Source organism: Agelaius tricolor, unplaced genomic scaffold, assembly GCF_023055355.1.
Source record: "Agelaius tricolor isolate 1412-34295 unplaced genomic scaffold, bAgeTri1.0.p SCAF_3, whole genome shotgun sequence".
Classification (NCBI taxonomy): domain Eukaryota; kingdom Metazoa; phylum Chordata; class Aves; order Passeriformes; family Icteridae; genus Agelaius; species Agelaius tricolor.
In genome coordinates, this window is record NW_027269263.1 from 9,036,211 (window position 1) to 9,059,440 (window position 23,230).

Sequence of the window (23,230 nt, forward strand, 5' to 3'; positions counted from 1 at the left end):
CACAGGCAGAGAGCTCCATGAAAGCTCCCTCTGAGTGCAGTGAGAAGTCCCCTGGCAGCCCAGCCTCACCCTGCCCTGCTCCAGGACCCAGCTCCAATTTCCTGCCCTGCAGCCATTAAATGGTGCTGGCTGATTTAACACCTCAAGAGTCACATGTGAAAATGCTCTGGCCATGCCTTTCCTGCTATATGTGTGTGTATTCAATTTGCATACAAGCAGTAAGGCAAGTAAACACAAAGTGCTCATTACTTTTCAAGGTGACTTTACAGTCCCAGTCAAATTCAGCCTTTTAAAAATTTCCTTGGAAAAGTACACTATTATCTACATGCTTCCTACCAGAAAAACAGACAGCAGCTTTTTGCAGGTTTAGTTATTTGATCCCTGCAGCAACACACTCCTGACACAGTTTTATAGCACTCTGTGGAGTTTTCTAGCAATACTTCTTCCATCTCTGTAACAGACAGTGGAAGTGGAGCACGCCTCTCGTAGGGATGTAAGCATGTTTCCAGACTTTACAGCCAGCCCACAGCTGCATAATATTAAACACAAAAGTAAATTATCATTCCCTATTGCATTATATGAAAGGGCAGAATACAGCTAACTGCTTAAGCCTCTACATAATTCTTTTAACCTAGAAGAGAGAAAGTGCATGCTTTGAAAGATATTTTTCTTTGAAATGTTCAACTAGGTCTGCTCTAGGTGAGTATTTAATATAGATAGTGCTTAGCAGAAGAAATAATTCCTTCCATACTTCTTCATAATACAAATTCTGATATAAAACCACATTCGAAGTCAGCCTGATAAGAGCTCAGATACTTTACAAATGCTCAGCTGATTCCTCAGATATTCACAATAATATAAAAAATTTTACTTGTTGCCTTGCTATGAATTTGGGCTATGTTTGGCAGTTTTGTTTTGGTGTTGTACTATGTTTAGCAAATGTTTATTAATTTGGTTTGGTGCTTGATAGGTAACCACAGCAAGAAACAAACACAAGGAAAAAAAAAAAAAACCCAGAGCATTTAAATTATCTAATTGTACCATAAAACATCTACACACTCATGGAAAAAATAAAAAGCTCCCACCTTAAAGTAATTTATTTTTCTGCAGCTAAGGACCATTTTGTGGCCAGAGGAAAAGGTTCCCGAGTTCCCGAAAGTGTTTCTTCCAGAGCTTTGTGCACACTGTAAAAACCTGCCAGGGCCAGCAGAGACTGTTCTCCTGATCACTTTTTATGCCTGCACTGTGCAAATGCTACATATAAAGTGGGTGAGTGTGTTTTTTAAAAACAAACAGAAAAAAATCTTAAAAAGGAGGTGCTTCAATTCTTTACTTCAATTTGGATGAAAGCTTGAGGTATTGTCTGTCTTCCTCAAAGAACAGAACCGTTTCTCTACTAAACACAAAACATACTTTAAGGACTTGTAACTTGTTGCTTACTGTACACATGAAAGAGAGTATGAACTAACCTTCACTTCAATGTATTCAAGATTATTGGGCCAGCAACCATCTTTTCATCTTTAGTTTAGCACTCAGTACCGTGGGGCCAGGTTTGCTTATCCCAAAGACAGTCTCCATGGAAGTGTTTGTTTATGGGGAGAGAAAGCATCATGGGATTATTTTTGCTTGACTTTATCGGGAGCTGTGATGTCTCTCTGGATGCACCTTATATTTCTAATGCCAGTTCACATGTCTAATCAGCTTTAAACCTCCCTAGAATATACTCTCAGATCGTGTTCAGAGGGACACAACACTGGCACTCCACACTGTCTTCCTCTTTATTTTTAAATGCTTCTTACTCTTATGCCTGTGGGGAAAGGAGACAAGCCAGCATGCCTGCAGAGACAGTGCTGTGGGCTCCCAGCTCCTGCCAAGCTCTGCAGCAGCCTGGATTTTTTGCCTGGCTCCAACTGAGCTCTCACTACTCACCCTCTCTGAGCACTGCCTGCTACTGCTGAGTTCACAAAGATCCCCAAATGAAGAGTTAAAAGCTGCACAGGAAAGTTGGAGCAAGCCTGCAAAAACATTTTGATAAGCTTGTGTGCAAGTAAAAAGGCAACAGTACACAATAGCCAGGAGCCCACGTGCTCTGCCCTGGGCTAGACATAAATTCTCCATCTCTCTCCTCTGCTCTAAGTGATTCCAGGTCACATCCATACATCATGGAGCTTTACTGTTGTGCTCACGGTATTTAAACTTGGGGCAGGAAGCAGCTGGGCTCCAGTGTATGATCTCATATGGATCTGGGCACATATTTCCATGGGACCGTGGTACAGCTTTAGCAGGCTTAATTTTTGCTCCATACCTATTTTTCTGCTGGGGAAGGAAATGCCATGTGGACTCTGGCACAGGCAGCAGAGAGCTGATGGCAGAGTATCTCCAGAGAGAACCACTGTGTTATAGAGATATTGAAAACCAAACAGCTACCCAAAATTGAGAGAAATATAAATTTTGACCAAAAAATAGCAAAGCACAGGTTCATCCCTGGGCAGACCAAGACCACAGACAGCTTTACACAGAAGTGGAACCTGGGGCAGACCCAGGTCCCACACTGGAGGCTTTGCTCTCTTTGCTTGACACCAGTACCGTGGGCTTCATTGCACAGAGAGGTGCAGAGGAAAGCAGCACTGAGCATGGGAATGGGGCATCCCTCAGTCTCTGCATGCAGAGCCTGGGAGCCAGAGGGTCCTCTGCCTCGTGCACACCACGAGTCACAGCACCTGAAGTCACCTATCTATTGGAAGGGACTTTGATCCCCAGTTAGTCACAGAATATGCTGGGTTGGAAGGGATCCACAAGGATCATGGAGTCCAGCTCCTGGCCCTGCACAGCACCATCCCCAAGAGTCACACCATGTGCCTGAGAGCATTGTCTAAATGCTTCTTGAACTCTGTCAGCCTCAGTGCTGTGACCACTTCCCTCCCATTCCAGTGCCCAGCCAGTGGGAAATACTCATTTTTATAAACTGACACCAGAATAATTAACAAAAGTGTCACGAGAAGTTCCCCTATTGCCTACATGCACACTAACATGCAATACCCAGTAAAAGCAGCTGTGTTTTCACACAGTTAGATCAAAGAGCCTGTGGATCAAGAAGGTCATGGTTTGGTTACAGTGTCTAAACAACTAAATCAGTGGGTACCATTGGGCCTGTCACCTGATCTCATTACCCTGATCTCACCAGCTCTGGAATTTAGTGACCTTCCCAGATCAATATTTCAGAAATGACTGAAGTTTTAGAGTATGCAGAGATTCTCTCAGAGTTGGCTAAATAATTATATCAAAAGTCCAGGAAAGGGGAATATTTGTCCCCCCTTTCCTGTTAGCATACATTTTTCAATTGCTCTGGAATACAGCATGCACACAGAGGGAGTAAGGATTTTCCTTTGCAATTTGAATCAGGGTATTTTTTTCATTAGAACATTTTTGAGATTTTTTTCTTTAATCAGATTGGTATTACAGGCTCTCTTATATTTTTTTACCTCATGTTTTCCAGGACTGTGCAAAGATATATAGGAAACTTTACTCTCCATTTTTTTTTCTGATTTTCCCCTCTGTAAACAGAAAGTCAGGCTCCTTGTCTGTCAACATCTAATCACGTGCAACTGTATTTCCTTTTGCCAACTTTCATTGTAATATCATGCAAGCAAGGAGGAGGAAGCCAAGACCAGTTCATAGCCAACATACTGATACTGCTTTGTTTTCTATGCACCTGACACGTGTTTGCCTGGTTCCAGCTCACCAAAAAGCCTATACTGGCCACACGAATTAAATTAACTTGAGTTTCAATCTCCAAGTTTTGGGTTTCTTTTTTTGTTTTTAATTTTGTTTTGCACAGTAAAAAATAACCTACTTTTAAAAACTTGGCTAAGGATTCTTCCTTAAAGTTTTATTAGTTCTGCTTCACAAGAATAAACCTGGCAACAAAATCTCACAGCTTTATCATGAATCCCTCATTATTTGGATTTTTCTGAAAGCATCAATATTAAAATTGCATGATTGCATAAGGAAGTGAAGTTTGGGCATGGATAAAGAGCCCCAGACAGAGTTTATTTCTAGGCTTGTCATTGCTTGGTAGAACCAAAATCAATCTCAAAGTCCTGAAACCTGAGAGCAAGTAAAGACATGCTTATGGCTTGAATAGCAAAAGTGGGAGTCACCAGGGTTAGGGTTACCCCCACTCCTTGCCAAAGGAAAAAAAAAATTCTGCAGAAAGATTGCACAATATTTTGGAGTTTGAATAATGAATCTAAGCATTCAAAACCCTGCAGTTGTTCATTCTGCCGATGGCAATGGCGTGCAAGCTTGAGAGGCTTTCCTTGCCACCTGGAAAGATAACACCCACCCCCAGCAGCACTGCACCACAAACTGCCATCCCTCTGAGATGGCCAGATGGCTGTCTCAGCAAAGAGACAGGTCTTGAAAAGCAAGGACTTGCGCCAGTGGAAAGTCTCCTGTTCTCCAAGAGACACATTTCCTGCCAGAGCTGCGAAAGATTCCCCCAACACTTCTGTTCCCAGCATTCACACACTGAACAGTAGGGATGATGATTATTTAGGAGGTTTGGCTGCTACCAGAGCATTCTGTGGAAGAGCAGTGACATTTCTACTGCTAACTAAGCTTCCCAAGCCTACCTACAATGCTGAGATATACAAGCCCTGAAAACTGATTGAATGCAGTTAATCCTGCTGGGATGATGCACTGCCTTGTCTTCTCCAAGTTAAAGTGTATAAAGTGAATTCATTCTGCTCTGTATTTCAGAGTTCACACTTCAATTTAGAGCAACTCCATGGAGTTCAGTGGTGCTACTCTTGCTTTACAGCAAGGTAATAAAGATCATAATCAAGCCTTCTATACTGCTGAGGTATTTCTTACTCGATCATGTTGGGAAAGGTATATTCCTCTCATCACAAAGGCATGCACAGCTAGATACCACGTTGTGTAAAGATTATTTCTCCTGATGTGGCTGGCTCTGACTTTAACTGGGGCATTTGAGCACCCTTACAGACTAAGCATAAACAAAAAAATGGTCTTCGGAGACAAAAACGAATTTAAAAGAATCCATTTAACTTGTATTTGACAGCTAGAAGAATGCCAGTAGCTTGCTTGCTTTTAGATAGTGAGGTTAATGACCCTTCAAAAACAACTCCAAAATATGCTGTGGTGACATTCCATGAATAGTGAGGGCTGAGAGTTCCCTTTTAATTTCTTTTTTGGTAGTCAACAGTAAGGGAAATTATGGTTTCAGTAATTTATCTCACTCTTCTTGTACATGCATATCCAAGTGCCAAACTTCATATACAAAAGCAAAGCTAGAGCTGTACCCATATTCACCTGTGCCACTGCTGAACTCCCTGTTCTACCCAGGGATTCCTCACAGAAATCAATAATATCTTGGTGGTTTAAAAAAAAAACAAACCCAAAAACATATGCTTGCATATCCAAGTTTATGAACTCAGAATTAAATAATGTAAATAATGTGTAAAAGTTGGAAGTAAAGGAAATGAAGCTATAAATGAAGAGCACAACAAAGGAACTACTGAAAAGATACACTTCTCATGTCACTGCACTTTGTAATATTGAAAGAAAAAAAAGAATGGGTGCACACTTTTTAGAAATGTGTCTATTAAGAGACACATTTACAAGAATCAGTGTTTTACACAACTTTCTTAGGCCAAATTTCAATTTCAGTTTATATGGTCCTTCACTAGGATAAGACTTTAACCAATCTTCTAAACCATAAGTTTTCACCTTATTCTGAAACACAGTCAAGATTAAACATGTAATAAATTCAGCAGCTGAAGAAACAACGAGACCAAAAAATGATGTATCATCTGGGGTTTCAGCTGAGGACAATCCCAATTTGTTTTTTGCTTCTGCATATAGATTAACTCATTGCTAAAGGAATGACCCTAATTACTGGGCCTCCCCTTTGAATTTTTTTTTTAGATACAGCATGCACAAAAATATTTTTAAGGGGAGGAGAGAGAGGGAGGGAGGGAATAGGAGAAGGAGAGGGAGGAAAGGGGAGGGGGAAAGAGAGAGAAAGAGAGAGACAGAGAGATGCTCATAGGAAATGTAAACAACAGTCAGCTAGTAATTGAAAGAAATAATTGTTTCCCATTATCACTGGCAGGCAAAGCCTAGATTTAAAGTGAAATTGCAAAAACACAAATTATGCAAGATGTGGTCTCCATCTAAGCAAAAGAAGTCTGTTTCTCTGAATGCTGCAGTTTCAGAGTTGAGTGCACTCATCTTGGGACAAGCTACTAGCCAAGTTGGACCACATGTACTCCCATTAATTTTTTAACACTGCTAAAAATGCATTTGATTTTCACACAGCTGGTAGCCAAATCTTTCTGAGTAGACATTGTCCGTGCAATGCACACATTTAATTTAAAGTATGTTAGTTAATTTAAAAACTGCACTACTCAGTGAGATAACACCCTGTAGTTTCAAAAGAATAAGGTTTCATAAGCAGTTCAAGGAGAGGAAGGCTAGTGGGATACTAGTTTAAATGAAATGAAGGCTGTGAAAATAATTAATTACACCATGTACTACCAAAATCTCCTAATAAAAACAGAACAGTCAGAACATGTCTCAAGCAAAGTGGCCAGCAGATAGTCGAGGGAAGGGATCTGGCCCCAGGATTGGGGCCTGGCTGGCCAGTAGGAAAGTGCTCTGGGCATGCTGGGAGCTGTGCAGAGGACAGGCAGGCATGGTCAGGCTTGGCAAGATTAGGTCAAGTGAAACATCACATAAACATGATTGCACAAATCACATCACTGACAATCTCCATCAATGTATCAGCAGGCTGAGCATTCAGAGTTTTTCCATCCTTGTGCAGATCCTCAGCTGAATAAACAGGCATGACCTGCTGAGCCGTGGTCCTGTGGCTCCAGCAGTGCCTGTGCCACCTGCAGCCATTCAAGTGAGATAATATTCTTACGTGGAGGGAATACAGCTGGCACCTACCTCAGATCCTGACCAGAGCAGCAATGCAGAGGTGTCTCCACAAGCAAGGAAAAGAGCATTACCACCATCAGAGGGTTAACTTAGATGGGTTGAAGCCATGGCCTTGTCTCTGCAGTTGGAAGCACTGAGCTCTACACTTGGGCTGTTTAAAAGAACTCCTGCTCAAGCAGAGACTGAAAGTTCTCCCAAGCTAGTAGTGAACTGGAGTTCTTCCTTTTCCACAGTTTTAAAAGCTTGTACAAATAAAAATAGTAAAACAAGCAGTGGTCTTGGCCCACCATTTAGCACCTGGTTGTGCTTCAGCTCAGTTCCAAGCAGAAACTGCTAGAGACTAAGGGTCAAGACAGAGCATTGGGAAAGCTGTGATTGATTGAATGTTTAATTGGATTATCATAGATCTTTTGATGTCCAGCCCCCCAAAATTCTGCAGTACTCCAAAGCTGCTCTCCAGATTCAGTGTGACAGGACTCAGTGGCGTGCAGCTGTCAATAAGTGCATACACTTCATGCTTACTTGCTTTGCCTAAAGTACAAATCATAAATAGTTGTATGTGACAAATTCCCCAGTATTGAACCTTCACGGCTGCCAAGCAGCATGCTGCAGAACAGAACAAGGAGGGCTATAATTTTCTTTTCTTCGTTTTGTTATTTGACCTTCAATTTTTCAGTTGTCCTTGGATCAGTCTGGAACTAAATATAGTCTTTTCAGCATTATTTATATGTTTAACCCAAAGCTCCCCACATGTGTCAAGGGACTATCACAACACTCTTCTAAGTTGTTTTAACAGCTTATTTTAAATTGAAAAATGTCATTTTTGAAAAACCATTGTCAATTAATTATGATTCCACAAACTCCTACCAGCTCTCTTGTGTTTTGTAACAATTTGCTCACAGCCTACAAGACAAAGCCTCCAACTTGCTCGGAGAAAGCTCTTGAAACTGCCCAGCCCTTGAAAATGCTGACTGATCTTTAAATTAACACAATGATAATGATTTTGGCCACCAGCTATTTACAAATGCAATGCAATTTAAAATTAAACCCCCCATAGATGGATCAGCTGCCTCCTTGGGAATCAACAGTCACAGGGGTTGAAACATCCCTTAGTTTGTGGAGATACAATTCATTATTTAGAATTGGAACCAAAACCCACCACATTCAAAGGAAGTCATTAGTGTTTGGTTACATACAGTAATTCCTCCTGAACTGAGCAATATATTTTTCAGTCAAAAGGTCTTTCCCAAGCAAGGAAAAGACAAAACAGTCACTGTAATGATCCTCCGTGAAACCTTGAGAAAGGACATTTTCTGCCTCGGGGTGGGGGGTGGTTCTCTGGTGTCTGTATCAGCTACAGAGCTAACCAAAACAACAAAGAGCTGGGTGGGGGGACAGGTACAGGGGCACACATGGCCACACACAATTTCTATCACGTAAGAGAAATTTCCCCTATATCATCACATTCTGCAAACAGCATCAATTTTCTTTTATTTACATAACCAGTGTGAGCAACTTCAGAGAAGGATTTATGGTGCAGCTTGGGTTTCTGTGTGGGTTGCTCTTTTACTGTATCAATATTATGTTTAACAACATTTTTCAGTTAGAAAAATGTCCATGTGAAAGTTGAAAGGTGGGAGAATTATGTTCTCAGGTAAGAAAGAAAAAACCCCACAATACTGTTTTATCACTGGTCTAAGCAATGCAAGCTAAATTCACCCTATGAATTTAAAGGGCTTGCACTAGTAAATCAGCTTAGAGCTGTTATTTAAGAGTTCAGAATTCCTTGGATAATTAATGAGACAGGCTGTCCATGTAAACTTTACCAAAACGGTTTTACATCTTACAGTCAGCTCTATAACTCGACCCTAAATAGTGTCACCCAGAAAAACAATCAGACACTGCTACCAAAAATTGCGACAAGATTTCCTGTTGTTAACCACCTCCTTTAAATCCAGATTTTCAAAAATACGAAGCCCCTAAAATATTTCACTTCTGTGGGAAGAAAAAAAAAAAAGTCAGCTATGTTACAACACAGCTTTCATTTCCTTAAAGCTCTGAGTTCAAGCTCCACAGATACTGCAAGCCTAACTGCTCAGACATAAGCAAATCATCTTGGGAGACACTTTCACAAATACAAGTTTAAAAAAAAAAAAAATTATTCATGTGCACTTGTCAGTCAGGGAAATTTCTACAGAACTTTTTTTGCTGCTCCCTAACTTTACCAGGGCAATTGAGCAAAGTAAACAGAACTCAGTTCTCACACAAGTTTGAGACCCTGTTTTAATGATTCAGTAAACTCAAGTTTAGGGCAACAAGCCTCTGATCAAAACCGTCTCAGCCACACCACACAAAGAATTGATTTGGTAGAAAAAAAGTTCTTTTTAACTGAAATTTGTTAATTTGGAAAAGTGAACTTCAAACCAGGTACAGCCTTTGTTCTCCCAGTAGCATAGCAGAAATGGTATCAGTTACTTTTCTTGCACCCAAGTTGAATAAATCAAAATTGTCTCATGTGCCCAGCCCTGTCCTGATGAGCTCTGCCTTGGAGAATGATCTGGTGCTGATGAGTGTGAACCCACAGCCTGGTGCTGCAGTGACAGATCCTGGAGGGCTGGGGAGAGACTGCAGTTTTTCAAGAACACAGAACAACACATCAACACCAGAATGAAGATATACAAGGCAAAACCGAGGCAGTGCCATAAAATACACTCAGGGTCAATAGCTAACATCTCTGTTATAAAAATTCTATTGGTTTTACCCAAGGTTATTTCCTTAGCTGCCAGGAGTCATTTGGCTAGAGATGGGATAAGGGGGTTGCTCTGGGCACTGAACATGATCTCTCCAATGATCACATCAGTTACGTTTGGCTGCTTATTTAGAAGCTGTTTGTTCTGAATCACTTGCTATGTGTTTATATATAAGTGCAAATGTATACATATATGGATACTTGCAAGGTGTTTACATGAAAGCTCTCAGGAGCTTTTTGGATGTGAAACCACAATATTTTCCTTCAGTTCTAACCCCTGCTTTATCAAGACGACCAAAAGCAATGTTGCCAAATTTTACTGCCCTCCTGTCCCCCGGCTAGTTCCAAGTTCTTTCATATCTCAGAGGCTACTCTTTATGGCAAAAAGACAGCCCATTAACCTAGCAATGTTCAAACTTTTATCACCTTTCCCTGCCCCTGCAAGGATAGAAACTACTCCCCCCGGGTTCCAGCCTAGGAACATCTGGCTTGGCCACCCTCCTCCTGCACAGAAGCACGTCTCAGGAGGGGAGTCGAGCAGAAAGGTTCTGCTGAGATAAAATATACCTGCAGCTGCACCTCTGCCAAGGGCTGACCTGGGACTATTCCCAAGCTTCTGGAGATCTTGCTGTCCACTTTACCTACCAGCTCTTCATCCAGACAACCCTCTGCTCTTTCCCTTGCATGATCTCCTTCCATGGCACTTTGGGGTCTCAACCCCCCCCCCCAACTTTTGGTCACCCACCTCAGCCTTTGAGCTGTTCACCATGGCCAGACTAAAGCAGGAAAGCAAGAGGTGACATCAGCCAAGGGCTTACAGTAGGCTGAAGGGGCTAATTCCTATTGTCTTCTACCAATCTCATGCCTGCAATAAGCTTTGTGCCCAGCTACAAATCTGCTGCAGCACAGGAGAGGATCTCCTCACTGACACAGGGACACATGCAAGCACACACAGAGCAGCAAACTCTGAATGAGATTTTTTTGTTGTTGTATTCTCATCTCTGCCATGTTTATGAGGCACTCAGCCTCCCTCAGATTATTTCTGTCCCTCATCCTCCCACAGACAATAGTCCAAATCCATTCAGAGGGAAGATGCAATGGCTGTGACTGCAGAGTTCCTCCAGCATATCCTCTAGCATTGCTAAATTACACACTATTTAACAACCAAGCATCTCAATTTTATTAGTAATCTTATATTACAGCATTGTAAAAGAAAAAAAAAAGTGGGGGAGGGGGTTTGGTGTTTTTTGTTTATTTTTTTATGATGAAGCTACCACTGTCTGGAGGAAACTTGTGCTTTGCACACACAGAAAGGCACACACGTATTTCATATGGTGCATTGCAAGCTGCATGGAATAGAAAGCAGCTGGAGGAAAATGGCTATAGAGAAATGGTTCTCCTGGGCATCATCTGTTGATTTGTTTTGTTTATAGAAGGAATGAGATTTTTATCTCTGCTCAAAATATAAAATGCTTCCATGGCACTGAGCTCACTGCTTGGCTATGCTCACTCAGGAACGTAAATAAAAAGGGGGAGAAGGAGGGGAAAAAAAGGTTTTACTACCCAGAATCCCTAGCAATGTCAAAAATCAAATAGAAAATGTCCACCAGTGACACAGTTAAAGCCTGAAAGAGGAACCAAGTCGCCAAGCTACCATGGAAATAAAGGCCTTCTTACCATGCTTGTTAACAGTAGGAGTCTCCTAAAGCTGGGGAGGCAGGTTAGGGATAAACTACCCAAATCCCAATTCTCAAATCCCAGACTGAGTCCTGGCAGGATGAACCTATTTACATGGTAAATACACCTTACAGTCCTTATGAGATTCATGGCCTGAGAAGGAACAGGTTCCTACAGTCCTTCCACCATCTCGTGCCCACTGTTAAAATTCCAAGCTCTCTCTGCATCCTTGCTAGGGGAGGTTCCTCACTCCTCTGTGCCTGACACCCAGGATCAGAGGGTCTCTTTCAGTTAATGCCAAACAACATCTCTGTGTCCTAGGAGAACACCAGATGGCTGCTTTTCCACTCAAATTGAGAGCACTTCCATTCATATTAAACAAAAATTACAACTCAGGAAAGAAAATATATTGTGAAACCACTGAATACTTAACTACTGCTAAAAATTTAAACTTTTTAAAATTTCAAAACACAATTATCAAGAGACACAACTACCGAGGGACACAACTACACAATCTGTGGGAAATTACCTGACGTCTAAAACTTTCTAGCAGACAAACAAATTTTAAATTACTATTCTTCTGAAATGGGAAAGGCCCAAGGTTTGTTGCCATATCTAGGAATAGTTCTAGTAAAACTGAGGATTCTTTATCTTTGTACCACCAGTTCCTGATTCTGAAGAGGGGATGCAAGTGAGCAAGCCAGACACATAGAAGTGGAGGCTGCTGAATGTTACTCTAGAACAACCCTGTTTCACGAGCTACAAGAGGGGATCCAAAGCCTTTCTGGAACCACCAAGAAGTGTTTGCTCTTCCTGAAGCTGTTGGCCAGAGCTCTGGCCTGAATGGCTGCTGAGCAGCTCAACCAGCAGACTCAGCTCAGAGTCCCATACTGAGTACAGTTCATCATAGCATTCAGAGACATTAATCAGTGCAGTACAGTAGTGTTACACTCACTGAAATCTATCCTAACATAAATATGCAGCTTCTCAGTTTTGCTACTATGAAGCTTATACTGAGAAGCCTGTTGGGAGAGATTGCTTCATCTCAAGCCATGATGAGTATTTCAGAAAATCCTAAAACAGAGATTTGTTACAAACAGAGAACAAACAGATCATATCGATACTTTAAAGATGGAAGAGGGCCCTTGCAGTTTTTGACCACCATCACTGTCTGTCATGCTAGCATGCAACCCACTGAAGATCCTTTAGCTGCTCCTTCCTCTCCCAGGATGGCTTTATTTCATGTCTTTTCCACATTTCAAACCACATGCCTCGACGACCTCTTCAATTGTTATAGCTCTACTGAGAGGGTGTTTACATAAAAGCTCTTTGGAGCTTTTTGGATGAGAAACCACAAACATGCATGCACAGATTACATCAGATTTATTGCCACCGAGCAAAGTAAAACAATTCTGAGGGTTACAGGTTCAGAATCTGCCAAGAGTTCTCATCCAAGAGCAGTCATTCAGCAGGAGCTTGTGATCATACAATTACCAATTACTCATCTCCTCTAAAGTCTACTGCCTTTTCATCCTTCCCACGCCCCTCAACTCATAAAGAGCATCACAAGGTTTTTAGTGACTGAAAAGAACTATTCTTTCCAAGGAAGCAGACTTTGCTTTGTCCATGTAAGCAGCCACACAGACACTGCCCCATTTCCTACTCCCAACACACATCTCAGTTCAGCTCCTTTCTTCCAGCCTCAATTTGCCCAAACATACTTGACCTCAATCTGTAACAACCATCTGCAAATTCATTTGGAGTCATATCTTGCTGTTCCCAGTCATTCTTTCCAGTCTTTTCCCAGCCATTTCTGGGCATCCAGCTTCTATTCCTACATAAAAAAAATAATATTACAACTTTTGCCCTTTTCCTTGTTTGCTGCTTCCTTGCTCCCCCAACAACTTCACAGGTTCTGCAGAACCATGAAAGCAGCACCTAACCAGGAAAGAAACTACCAAAGGAATGGATGTGAAGAATCTCCCTCATGCTAGATGATCCTTTCATTAAAAATCTTGTATTCTTATTGACCTGCACATCACTACAGTCATAGATAGCACATGCCAAATAAACAAGTAAAGCTTAAAAGAAATTGCCACCAATGTAAGCAATGACATATAAAGCAAGGGAAGAAAGAGGCAGACATGGAACATCATTTTCTCAAGCCCCTCTGCTATTCCTGGGAAAGTGAAATAAATGCATTTCCAAACTCAAACCAGAAAATTTTTTGAGCTCTTTCAGTTGCTTCACAGCAGTTAGCATATACTGAGCTTATGGAACAGTAAATATTGTTTTCAAATGGGAAAAGAAACCAAAGAGAGAACTAGGGAGATAAGAGAGAAAAATCCATGTAAAGATTTTGGGTGTGTCAAGGGGAACAGATAAAAAACAATCTCTCAATAAGATGTCAATATTTTAAAACATTTTTAGACAGCTCCATTAAATACTATATAAAACTCCCCTACAGAAGAGCAAGGCATGGCAATCAAAGGCATAAATTACCTGTGAGCCAGCAGTGAGGACAAAACAAACATTGGTATGGATGAATTCTAATGCAAAGACAAAAAGGAGTGAAGAAGAATATGGGCAATTTTTTTTAAATGATGGGAGCAATGTTAAAGGAGACAAGAAAAAAAGAGAACATAGATCTATATTTCAGCACTCTGAGGAGTTCTAACCTGATAAAACTACAAACTGTTTTAACTTTTCATTTAAGAAGGAGCACAGGCAGGCTGGCAGGACACTTTGTGTGCTATCTGAAAGTGGAGTGACAAAAATCCACACACCTTGGAGCACAGGAGGAACAACCAGTCTCCCCAGTGCAGGGCAGCCACAGGAACTGCAGTATGCACCCCTGGGCTTCATGGAAGAGCAGAGCTCATGGCAATATTTCAAGACTTTGCAGCAGACCTGAGAGGCCCCTCTGAGCCTGGCAATTTAATGCACAGACAGAGCAAGAGACAGCCCCAGTGCAATGGATGGAGTGCTGCACTGCTTGCAGAGCCTTCTCTCTGAGGAAGTTGTTCACATTGCCTTCTCCCATCATCTACTTTCAATTCCACTCAAAGCACCACCAGCAGGGTGTTAAGTTCCTCGTGTTCCCAATACTGTCAGTAGATGGAGGCAGGAGCTCCTAGAAGATAATTTGGAGCACCCAAAATCAGTTTGAGAGGGGCCCAGAGAGGGGCAAGTTAAACAAAGTTACCTACCCAAAGGCAAAGACCAGATCAAGAGTTAGAACCAAACTGCAGGTCCAGAAGAGCTGAGCGAAGCTCCAGAGCAGGCAGAAGTTGCCTGATGGAGAAGTCAGAGTCCTTCCCTCCCTTGCTGCTCTCTCCTGCCTATGCAGCCCAGCTGGGAGCAGACCCAGGCCATTCCAAGCCCCACAGGAGGTGGAAGCAGAAGCTGGATTAAATGCTCAGGGGCTGAGTCCAGCTCCTGATTGCTCTTGAGCTATTCGTGAGCATTATCCAGCTTTGCAGATCACTCCATTGGACATGGATCTGGAGACCACAGCAGAACACAGATAAATATACCAGTTTTGTGAAAAAAAAAAGCCATCCCAGCCCTGTCTGCCTTTACATACCATTACGGCTCCAATCTCCACTCACTAAAATCAAACTATGCTTTAATTTGGGATTTAATGGGGAAAGGCATGAAAAAGTTCAGGGAAAAACAAAAACCACAAGGAATTAATAGGCTGGATATTGAGTTTTTTACACAGAGTTTTTAGGATAAAGTGCACTTTCACAAAAGCAAAAAACAACCACTTGAGACCCTTCAGACTGCTGAACATGTAATCTCTAAATTGAAAACAAAACAAAACGAGCAGAGACAGTTTCTGAGTTTTGCAGTGCAAAACCAAAGCTGCACAGCATGAAAGGCCCAACACTTGTCTGGATAACCAAGGGGTTATAACAGCCTCTGAGGATACCCCAGAGAACCTAGGGATCTGAAGCTGCAATAGCAACAAGAGAAAACTGTTCTGCTTCTTCCTCCAAAAGTAAGACAACTTTGTTTACCTAAAAGCAGCATAATCAGGGCACTGAGTGAACTTCATTCTGGATGATCAAATCTACACACATCTACTTTGTTTTCAGAGAAATAAAGTATTTAGTCAAATGTGGTATGGCACTTTTCCAAATTATAATTCAGTAATTTATTCTGTTCCTTCTCAAGCTTACCTAGAGATGCTTGATTTAGCTCAAAGACAAGGCCACATATTACACAGCTGTGGGATCAAATTATGTTTGACACATTAGTGGGAATTACAGATTTTCTTGATGTGAAACTGCATGACAAAGACAATTCAGAATCTTTTAGGTGTTCTGTCATCAACAGCGGTTTGCTGGTGTTTCCTGTTGAGTCAGATCCTTCTAGTTTTTCTGATGGGACATTCGAATGAAGGGGAGGGAAGCAGAATGATTTCCACTGATAATGGACAATTTAGGGAAAAAAATGGAAAAAAACCAAAACAAAACAAAAACAAAAACAAAACAAAACAAAAACCACCAGCTGGGGTTAAGAGAATATTAAAAACCCCAAAACTTCTCAGCCTTCTGACCTTGCAAACTTGATCCTGGGTTCACTGCAAACTGAGAAGCTACAAGGTTGTAACACAGGAAGGCTCCTTAGGGACCATAACCTGAGATCCCAGCTCAGCGGTCAGGCTTTGCTGGTCAGGAGGATGTGGGAGACAGAGACAAGTGCTGCAGCCAGAGTCCAGCAGCAGTACAGGAGCACCAGTGTCACAGACATCTTTTATGAAAAATCCTTTCCTTAGGATTTTTTTTCTTCTGAGAAGCTGAGAGGCCTCAGGACCAAATGGTTATCTGCTGCTGTGGAATGCAACAGGTGGATCTGTGATTGGTCCCGTGTGGTTGTTTCTAATTAAGGGCCAATCACAGCCCAGCTGGCTCGGACTCTCTGTCCAAGATAAAAGCCTTTGTTTTTCATTCCTTCTTTTTCTATTCTTAGCTAGCCTTCTGATGAAATCCTTTCTTCTACTCTTTTAGTATAGTTTTAATACAATATGTATCATAAAATAATAAATCAGCCTTCTGAAACATGGCGTCAGATCCTCGTCTCTTCCCTCATCCTCGGACCCCTGTGAACACTGTCACACACCAGCCCCTGAGCACTCTGTGTCCACAGAGCTGTGTCTTCTGCCAGGAAGGGAAATGAGAGCTCTGACACCTGATGGATGGATGATTTGGGATGCCTCTCTGAACCTCTCACCTCGAAGAGCCTGATGTAAGAGCAGAGCTGTATGTCCTTCTGAGTGTTTGCTGATGCTCCACACCCAGGCCTGTTTCCAGCCCAAGGAGTCCTAGCAGCCCGGTGCCTTTGATGCATCCTTTTGGGCCCACCTACCCAAAAAGGATGCAAGTTTTGTAGTGCCTGTCCCTGAACCTGTCCAGAAGTATTATCTGGATGTGTTAGGGAAAATAATCTACTTCCCTTATGCCTGCACTCAGACCATAAACCTAGAGTTCTAGCTGTCAAATATCATTTGTAAATAGTGATCTTTTGAGGGGCAAAAGTTGGTCCAAGATCTGGTATTAAAAAAAGAAGTTTTAGCTAACTCAACCCCAAACAGTACAGTTCTCCAAAACCAGAATGAAGTTTTTGCTGGAGAAAGATTACCTCTAAGCTTTCCCTTTAGAGCCCTTTCCAAAACCACAGATGCAAAGTAATGCTAAACAAGCTATAGCATTGAAGTCACCTGTATGGAAATGCTGCCTTGTTCTCAGATCTGCTGGTGTGGTTTAGTGCAGGTATGGCCCCAACTGAAGAACTCTAACACATGTGCCCCATTGTCTAATATGTCCCCATCCAACTGTATGCAAATGGATGAAGGTCAGAGGAGGAAAAATATTAAGTCTAGTTTTCATTCTTTTCTATCAGACTGCAAATTCTTTGGGTCAGGACTGACTTGTTCTGCACTGGGTGGGCAGTACCTTGATCTAGGGAGACCCCAATCTCTTAGTCTCTATACTTGTCTCTAGCACAAGTAATCATTAATATTACTTCAATGTAAAAATGACATCTTTCTGAATTACTTAGCTTTTCAGAAACAGACAGAAACACCACTAGTTTATGTTTTGCTATGTTTGAAAGCATGCAATTAGACACGGATCTTACAAACATAAACAAACACTCCCATCCAACCTCCTTGTTTCTAAAAAACCCCAGGTTTGTTTAGACAAGGGGTTGATAATCCAGTTTGAACACAGGTATCTGAATGCTGTGACAGCTTCTTCATAATGCTCAGCTTATGGTACATTAAACTTTAAAGCAAGATAAACTCCTGCTTTCATTTTATCAAACATCTACCCAGACAGCAAAAAGAAAGACACAAAGCAATGTTTGCAGCTACAGCCAAGCATGGGATATCCAACTCAGCATATGTTTGAAATGAAAATGAACAATATGTTGCATAGATATACTACTGTATTTTTCAATTGAGAATATCACTGGGATTTGTAAATGTTAAACTCATTCTTCCCTTAAGAGTTTGGTTTTATTTCATGCCTAAAAAAGCCCCTGAGATTCACAGAGATTAGGCAAATAGAGACAGCAGTGCTTGCAATTGAGAAAGAAAGTGCTCTTAAAAGAAACTGCTCTGATAATCAGTTTGGGTGGAAGAAATCACAGGGGAGGACACAGACAAGACATTTTTTAAGAGTGCTAAGTGTTGTGCCACTGGTATTACTGAACTTTGGTAGTTAGCCATATTATGCCTTTTTGTGGTCAATAAAGCAGCAACCTGCCTATCACTATAATGATGTAGCAACAGACATCCAAGAATCCATGATAAGAAATCTGCAAGAAACTTTTACCTACAGAGAATAAGAAGCAAGAATGGGGAGGGTAGTAGATGACTAAATCCTTCAGGAATGGGGGATAGCAAAGAGGATTGAGCAGCCTCCTAATTTAACAGACTACCAAAAAAACCAACTTCCCATTCAAATCCAAATAGACTATGTACCCAGAAAGCTTCACAGGTCTTTCTAATCCCAACATTTTATCAACTACCTTGCAAAGCCTCTCCTTAGAGCTGACTTAAGGTCATGCAGAAGACAAACACTGAGAGGTTATAGTTGCTTCCACTGATTTAAAATTGACACATTACACTACAAGCATCACCTTCATATTACACTGAGGAACAACACATGAGAAATCAGAGATGTGCTATTACATGATTTGCTATAAAGAGTTATTATGTTCATTGTACCATAAACAACAGCCTAAAAATTATCAAATCATCCAAGTTTCTAAGAATTGTATAGGGGAGATTCAAGTCTTTAGAGAACTTGTTTCTAAGACTTCTAAAGAAAAACTTGTATCTTCCCTATAAGTTAATTTTTATGCAGCTGCAGCCTCTGCTTCCCTTCCCAATCAACCCTTTCTTCTCTCCCTCTTTCATATGACCTCACCATACCCAAAAATGTGAAGAGATTGGTCTTATCACAGTTTAGCAAGATACCACCTGCCAGCTGAACTGTGACAAATCCCAGCTGGCCTTACAATGCCCACACTCACAGGGACTGAGGCTGAGCTGATGGACAGCAGCTCAAGGCTGTTGTTTAAACCACTGAGTACCCCCATCCACGAAAATTGTGCTGAGGAAAGAGCTCAGTAAGATGAGTGTTGCCATGACCACATTCCTATTCTAGTGTGCATCAGATCTTTTTACTCTCTCCTGTACCTGCAACTGCCTTCTGTTGAGCCTTGCTAAGCCTTTTACAGCCAACAAGGTGGACAAACTGCCTGTTCTTTGTACTCACACAACAGTTGACACAATGTGACCCCAATCAATCATAGGCTACGACCACAACAAAATTTACAACAGCAAATATTCATTCCTCCCTTTCCTCAGGACTGCCCTTCTGAAGAGACACAATCCTGGAGAAAAAAGCTTAAAAAAGAACAATTCAGTAGTTATTAAAAAATTAGGAAAAGGCTTATAAAGAAAACCTCAAAGGAGCCTTCAGAGTTATTACTTTATTATTACTCCTGCCATACACAACCCTCATGTTTTCTAACTCCTAGAAGAGCCCATAATCAGGTATGAAACATGATTGTAATAAAAACATTTTCTAGAATTAGAGACCTGCATTTCTATTAGCAACCATTTTACACACTGTTTAAATAATTCCTTGAACCCAAGGTTTCAGTCATGAATAAAGGAAGATGTGAGGATGCACTGAGTTTAACTGATTTGTTTAAACACACAGGGAGTATAAAAAATTTCAAGAAAATAGACTCAAATTAGAAAGTTGACAAGTTTGAACAACTACCACACTTGCAGATGTGCTTCAAGACTTTAACCTTACAGGATCAGGCATTGCACTTTACTGAGATACATAGATGTGAACAGCTCAGCCCTTTGAAAGGCAAACCTACCAACAGCCCATAGCTTATTTCATTGCAAGCTTAATAATCACCAGCTTCCCATTGGAAGAGTGATCTATGGGCACCTGTACTTAATAAGCTACTTAAACTTGAATCTGTAGATCAACAAGATTGGTTAGTTGTAACCATATAACTTTTCCCATATAAAACTTCTGCTGCCTTTTCTTGATGCTTTCACAGAACTCATCTTCAGCCAGGAAAGCAGACACACTGAATGGGCTGTCTCTACTGTTAGACAATTTCCCACCTCACTGCTAAGTTGAACTTTCTGAAACTTTTATGGTAGGCCCTCAATTCAGCAGTAACTGACTACAGCCATGAGTCTGGTTTAACTCTGTAATTAGAGCGAGCTTTGTTAATGGCAAGACCAAATGTGCACTAAACCACCATGTCTTAACTTCAAGGGGAGGAACAGCCTTTCCTAAACTGAACCAGAAAATGAGGCCCTGGGCAAACACACACCAGACAGTGTCTGAGATTTACAAGGAGCAGTTCCGGGTCTTTGGAGATCTCGGCACATCCGGACATGAGCTATGGGGAAGTATCAGGCTATCTCAAATGATTCACAAGTGGCCAGAGCTCACCAGCTGATCTGCTGCTTTTCTGAACTGTGGATGTGCCTCTGTCCTCCCTCTCTCCCTCTGAAGCTCCCAGAGATGTCACAGGTCTGCAGCTCAACAGCATGGTCTTAATGATCTAGAGCTACCGTTCTTTTTCCCAATGAAATTCAGAGGATGTAGGACTTGGATGTTTGCAATTATTTGGGCAGATCTTGTTAAGAAAGCAGGCTCACCCACCTATTTGATGCAGCAACACATGTCAGATATAGATATGACTCTTTTTAGTCTCTCTAGACTCTCCCTGAACACAGAAGGAAGCTGAACAAAGCCCAACAGGGTGAAAGAATGACAAAATATATGCAAAGAGATCTGTCATTTACATTGCTACAACAATTGTGCTAAATTCATGGTGCCATCGCTATTCTCTTCCTGATTAGCTTTGGATTTTTGGTGGATTTTTTTTTTTTCCCTGCAACAGTCCCTGAAACCTTTTCTTGAACACTCATACAATTGAGAAAAACCCCATTATTTTACTGGAAGGCAGGATTTGAAGATAAATGCAAGTGAAAAGTCAGAAAAGCACTCCCAGTTCAGCTAATATAATTTCTGAAAGAAATTATCAGGACAGGGGGAGGGTTGGTTTTTTTTTCATTTCAGCACAGCTCACTGCATTGCCTACTGTACTAACCATTACAGCTGCTGTTATTCTGATTTGTGTCTACTAGTCAGTGTGGAAAGAACAAGAGAGGAAATTCAAGCAGCAGTTTAAGTGTCTGTACACTTAAGCCAAAAAACAAGTGTGTGCAGCACAGTAGAGAGAAGAGGTCCAACAAGTACTTGGTTTCTTTTTGACCTGGACCAATGTTCCTGCTACCCAAAGAAATTAATAAGAAATCAACAAATAAGTTCTTAACTTAGAAAATAACTTTTGTTAGCAGTTGGTAAAGCACTTACAAGACAATATTGCAAGGAGAGAATCCTCTAAAAGCACAGTGAGTTTTGTGAGTATTTATTGCACTCTCTGCTTCCAAACCAACTCCCCCTCCATTTCCCTCCTAGGAAATTACCTTCCAGTTTCCCCTCATGGATAAGACCCTACAGATGCTGGGTTTCAGCAGGGTTTGTGTCTGATGTGTAACCCATCTGACTGCTCTCACTTACCAATACAGCAGGACCAGGAGGACTGCCAGCAGCGCCAGGGTGGCTGTGGTACTGCTCATTTCTGGGGAGGCAAGTGCCAGAAGATCTACAGGCTCCATCTTCCTCCACTACAGCTGCAGCCTTGGGTGCTGTGTGCAGGGGAAAGCCTCCACAAGGGCTGATAAAGCCTTCCACAGCTAAAGGAATGACATCTGCAACAAAACAGGAACTGAGAGAGCAAAAACATGTCATCACAAACAGCAAGCCTTCCCTCTTCTCATCAACTGCACACTCTGAGACAGATCTCCAAGGTTCCCCGAATGGCAGAATGTAGCAATTTCCCCCTTCCCACTCTTGTTGACTGTCATGCTAGTAAATATTTACATACCCACTGCTTGAGACATCAGCCTTGCTGAATGGGCTTTTAGACCTCAAGTATGGGAATCTGGGAAATGTATGGGGAAAATAAATGGGGAAGACAGCCTGACCATTTCACAGATCATGGAAGAAAAATAAAAAGGCAATTCAGGGGTGTCCTGACATACAAACAGTGGAGTTCTCTAAAGTAATTAAAATAGAGCATTTTTGCAATATGAAATTTCATTAGCTAATTTCCAAGCTGGTTATACCTTGTAAGGATGGAACAAAGTAAACTTTAAATTACCACAACTAAAAGGAGAAATTAGAGGAAAGCTGGTCTAATGTGACTTCTAGAATGCATATAAAGAAAGACCAAATGAGCAGAAAACCCCAGGTTTTTGGGGGTAGTACCAGATCCATAAGTCAGCATCTGCCACACTGGTGAGTCCACACAGACAGCACTGTTTGGCTGTATCATCTCAACTTCACAAGGGCTACAGCAAATTTTCCTGGCTCAGTGCACTGTCCCCCTTGGAGGCATCACTAACCAGGCTCTCCACAGATACGTTGGCTACCCCTACAAATAGTTGTATTTCTAGTATGAGATTTAACAGCAATATGGTCAAATCTGCTATCTCTGCACTGTGGCACAGTCAGGCTGCCACAGCCCCATGAACAACCTGCACACAACCATCAAGTTTTGGCTGCAGTTCTGGAAGTGGTTTGTTCACTGTATATGAATTCTTCAGCTTTCTTCCATATTTTCCTACCTGCAAACCTCAAGCCTGTTTTAAGCATCTGATCCAGTCCAATTAGAAAGGTAAACCAAAGAACATACCTTGAAGCACTTCTACAGGAGAAGTCCACCAACCTGTTACACACCAAAGTAACCAAATTCCATGAGCGAAAAAATCTTCAGGACAACAACATCAGAAGCAGCAGCCTGCATGTAAACACCTCTGCCCATGATGAAATTCCCTGAACTGTCCAGTATTGTTTTTTACTTAAGAAACTATAAATTCTCATATATGTGCTTTGGAGTTTCCACCCATCCTAAAAAAAACCTATTTGAAAGATAAGAAAATCAATGCTATACAAAAATTTGGTTTGTGAATCATATGGTAACCTTGAGAACCAGAAATCCTGTACAATCTGATTCTCCTAACATACCTGATGAAGAGTGGTTTCCTCTCTGACTACCCCAAGACAATAGCTTACATTTAATGTGCGAGGCTTCTCCAATATCACTGTATTACACTTCCTGCTTTTATCAGGGAAGTTAATAATATAGGTATCAAAAAAGTAAAGTCTTTAACACAATGGAGTTTAATTTTAAGAAGATTTGGCTCTACTCTAAGTG

At 41.4% G+C, this 23,230-nt stretch overlaps 1 protein-coding gene across 1 annotated transcript in view; it reads right to left on the reverse strand.

Moving 5' to 3' along the window:
- Nucleotides 1–21,672, reverse strand: part of TBXAS1 (thromboxane A synthase 1) — a 232,264-nt gene extending 210,592 nt beyond the window's left edge. The window contains exon 1 of the mRNA XM_071422377.1: nt 21,532–21,672. Within this exon, the coding sequence (XP_071278478.1) occupies nt 21,532–21,629 (98 nt within the window). The 5' untranslated portion in view covers nt 21,630–21,672. The remainder of the gene's footprint in view (nt 1–21,531) is intronic.
- Between the last annotated feature and the right edge of the window lie 1,558 nt (nt 21,673–23,230).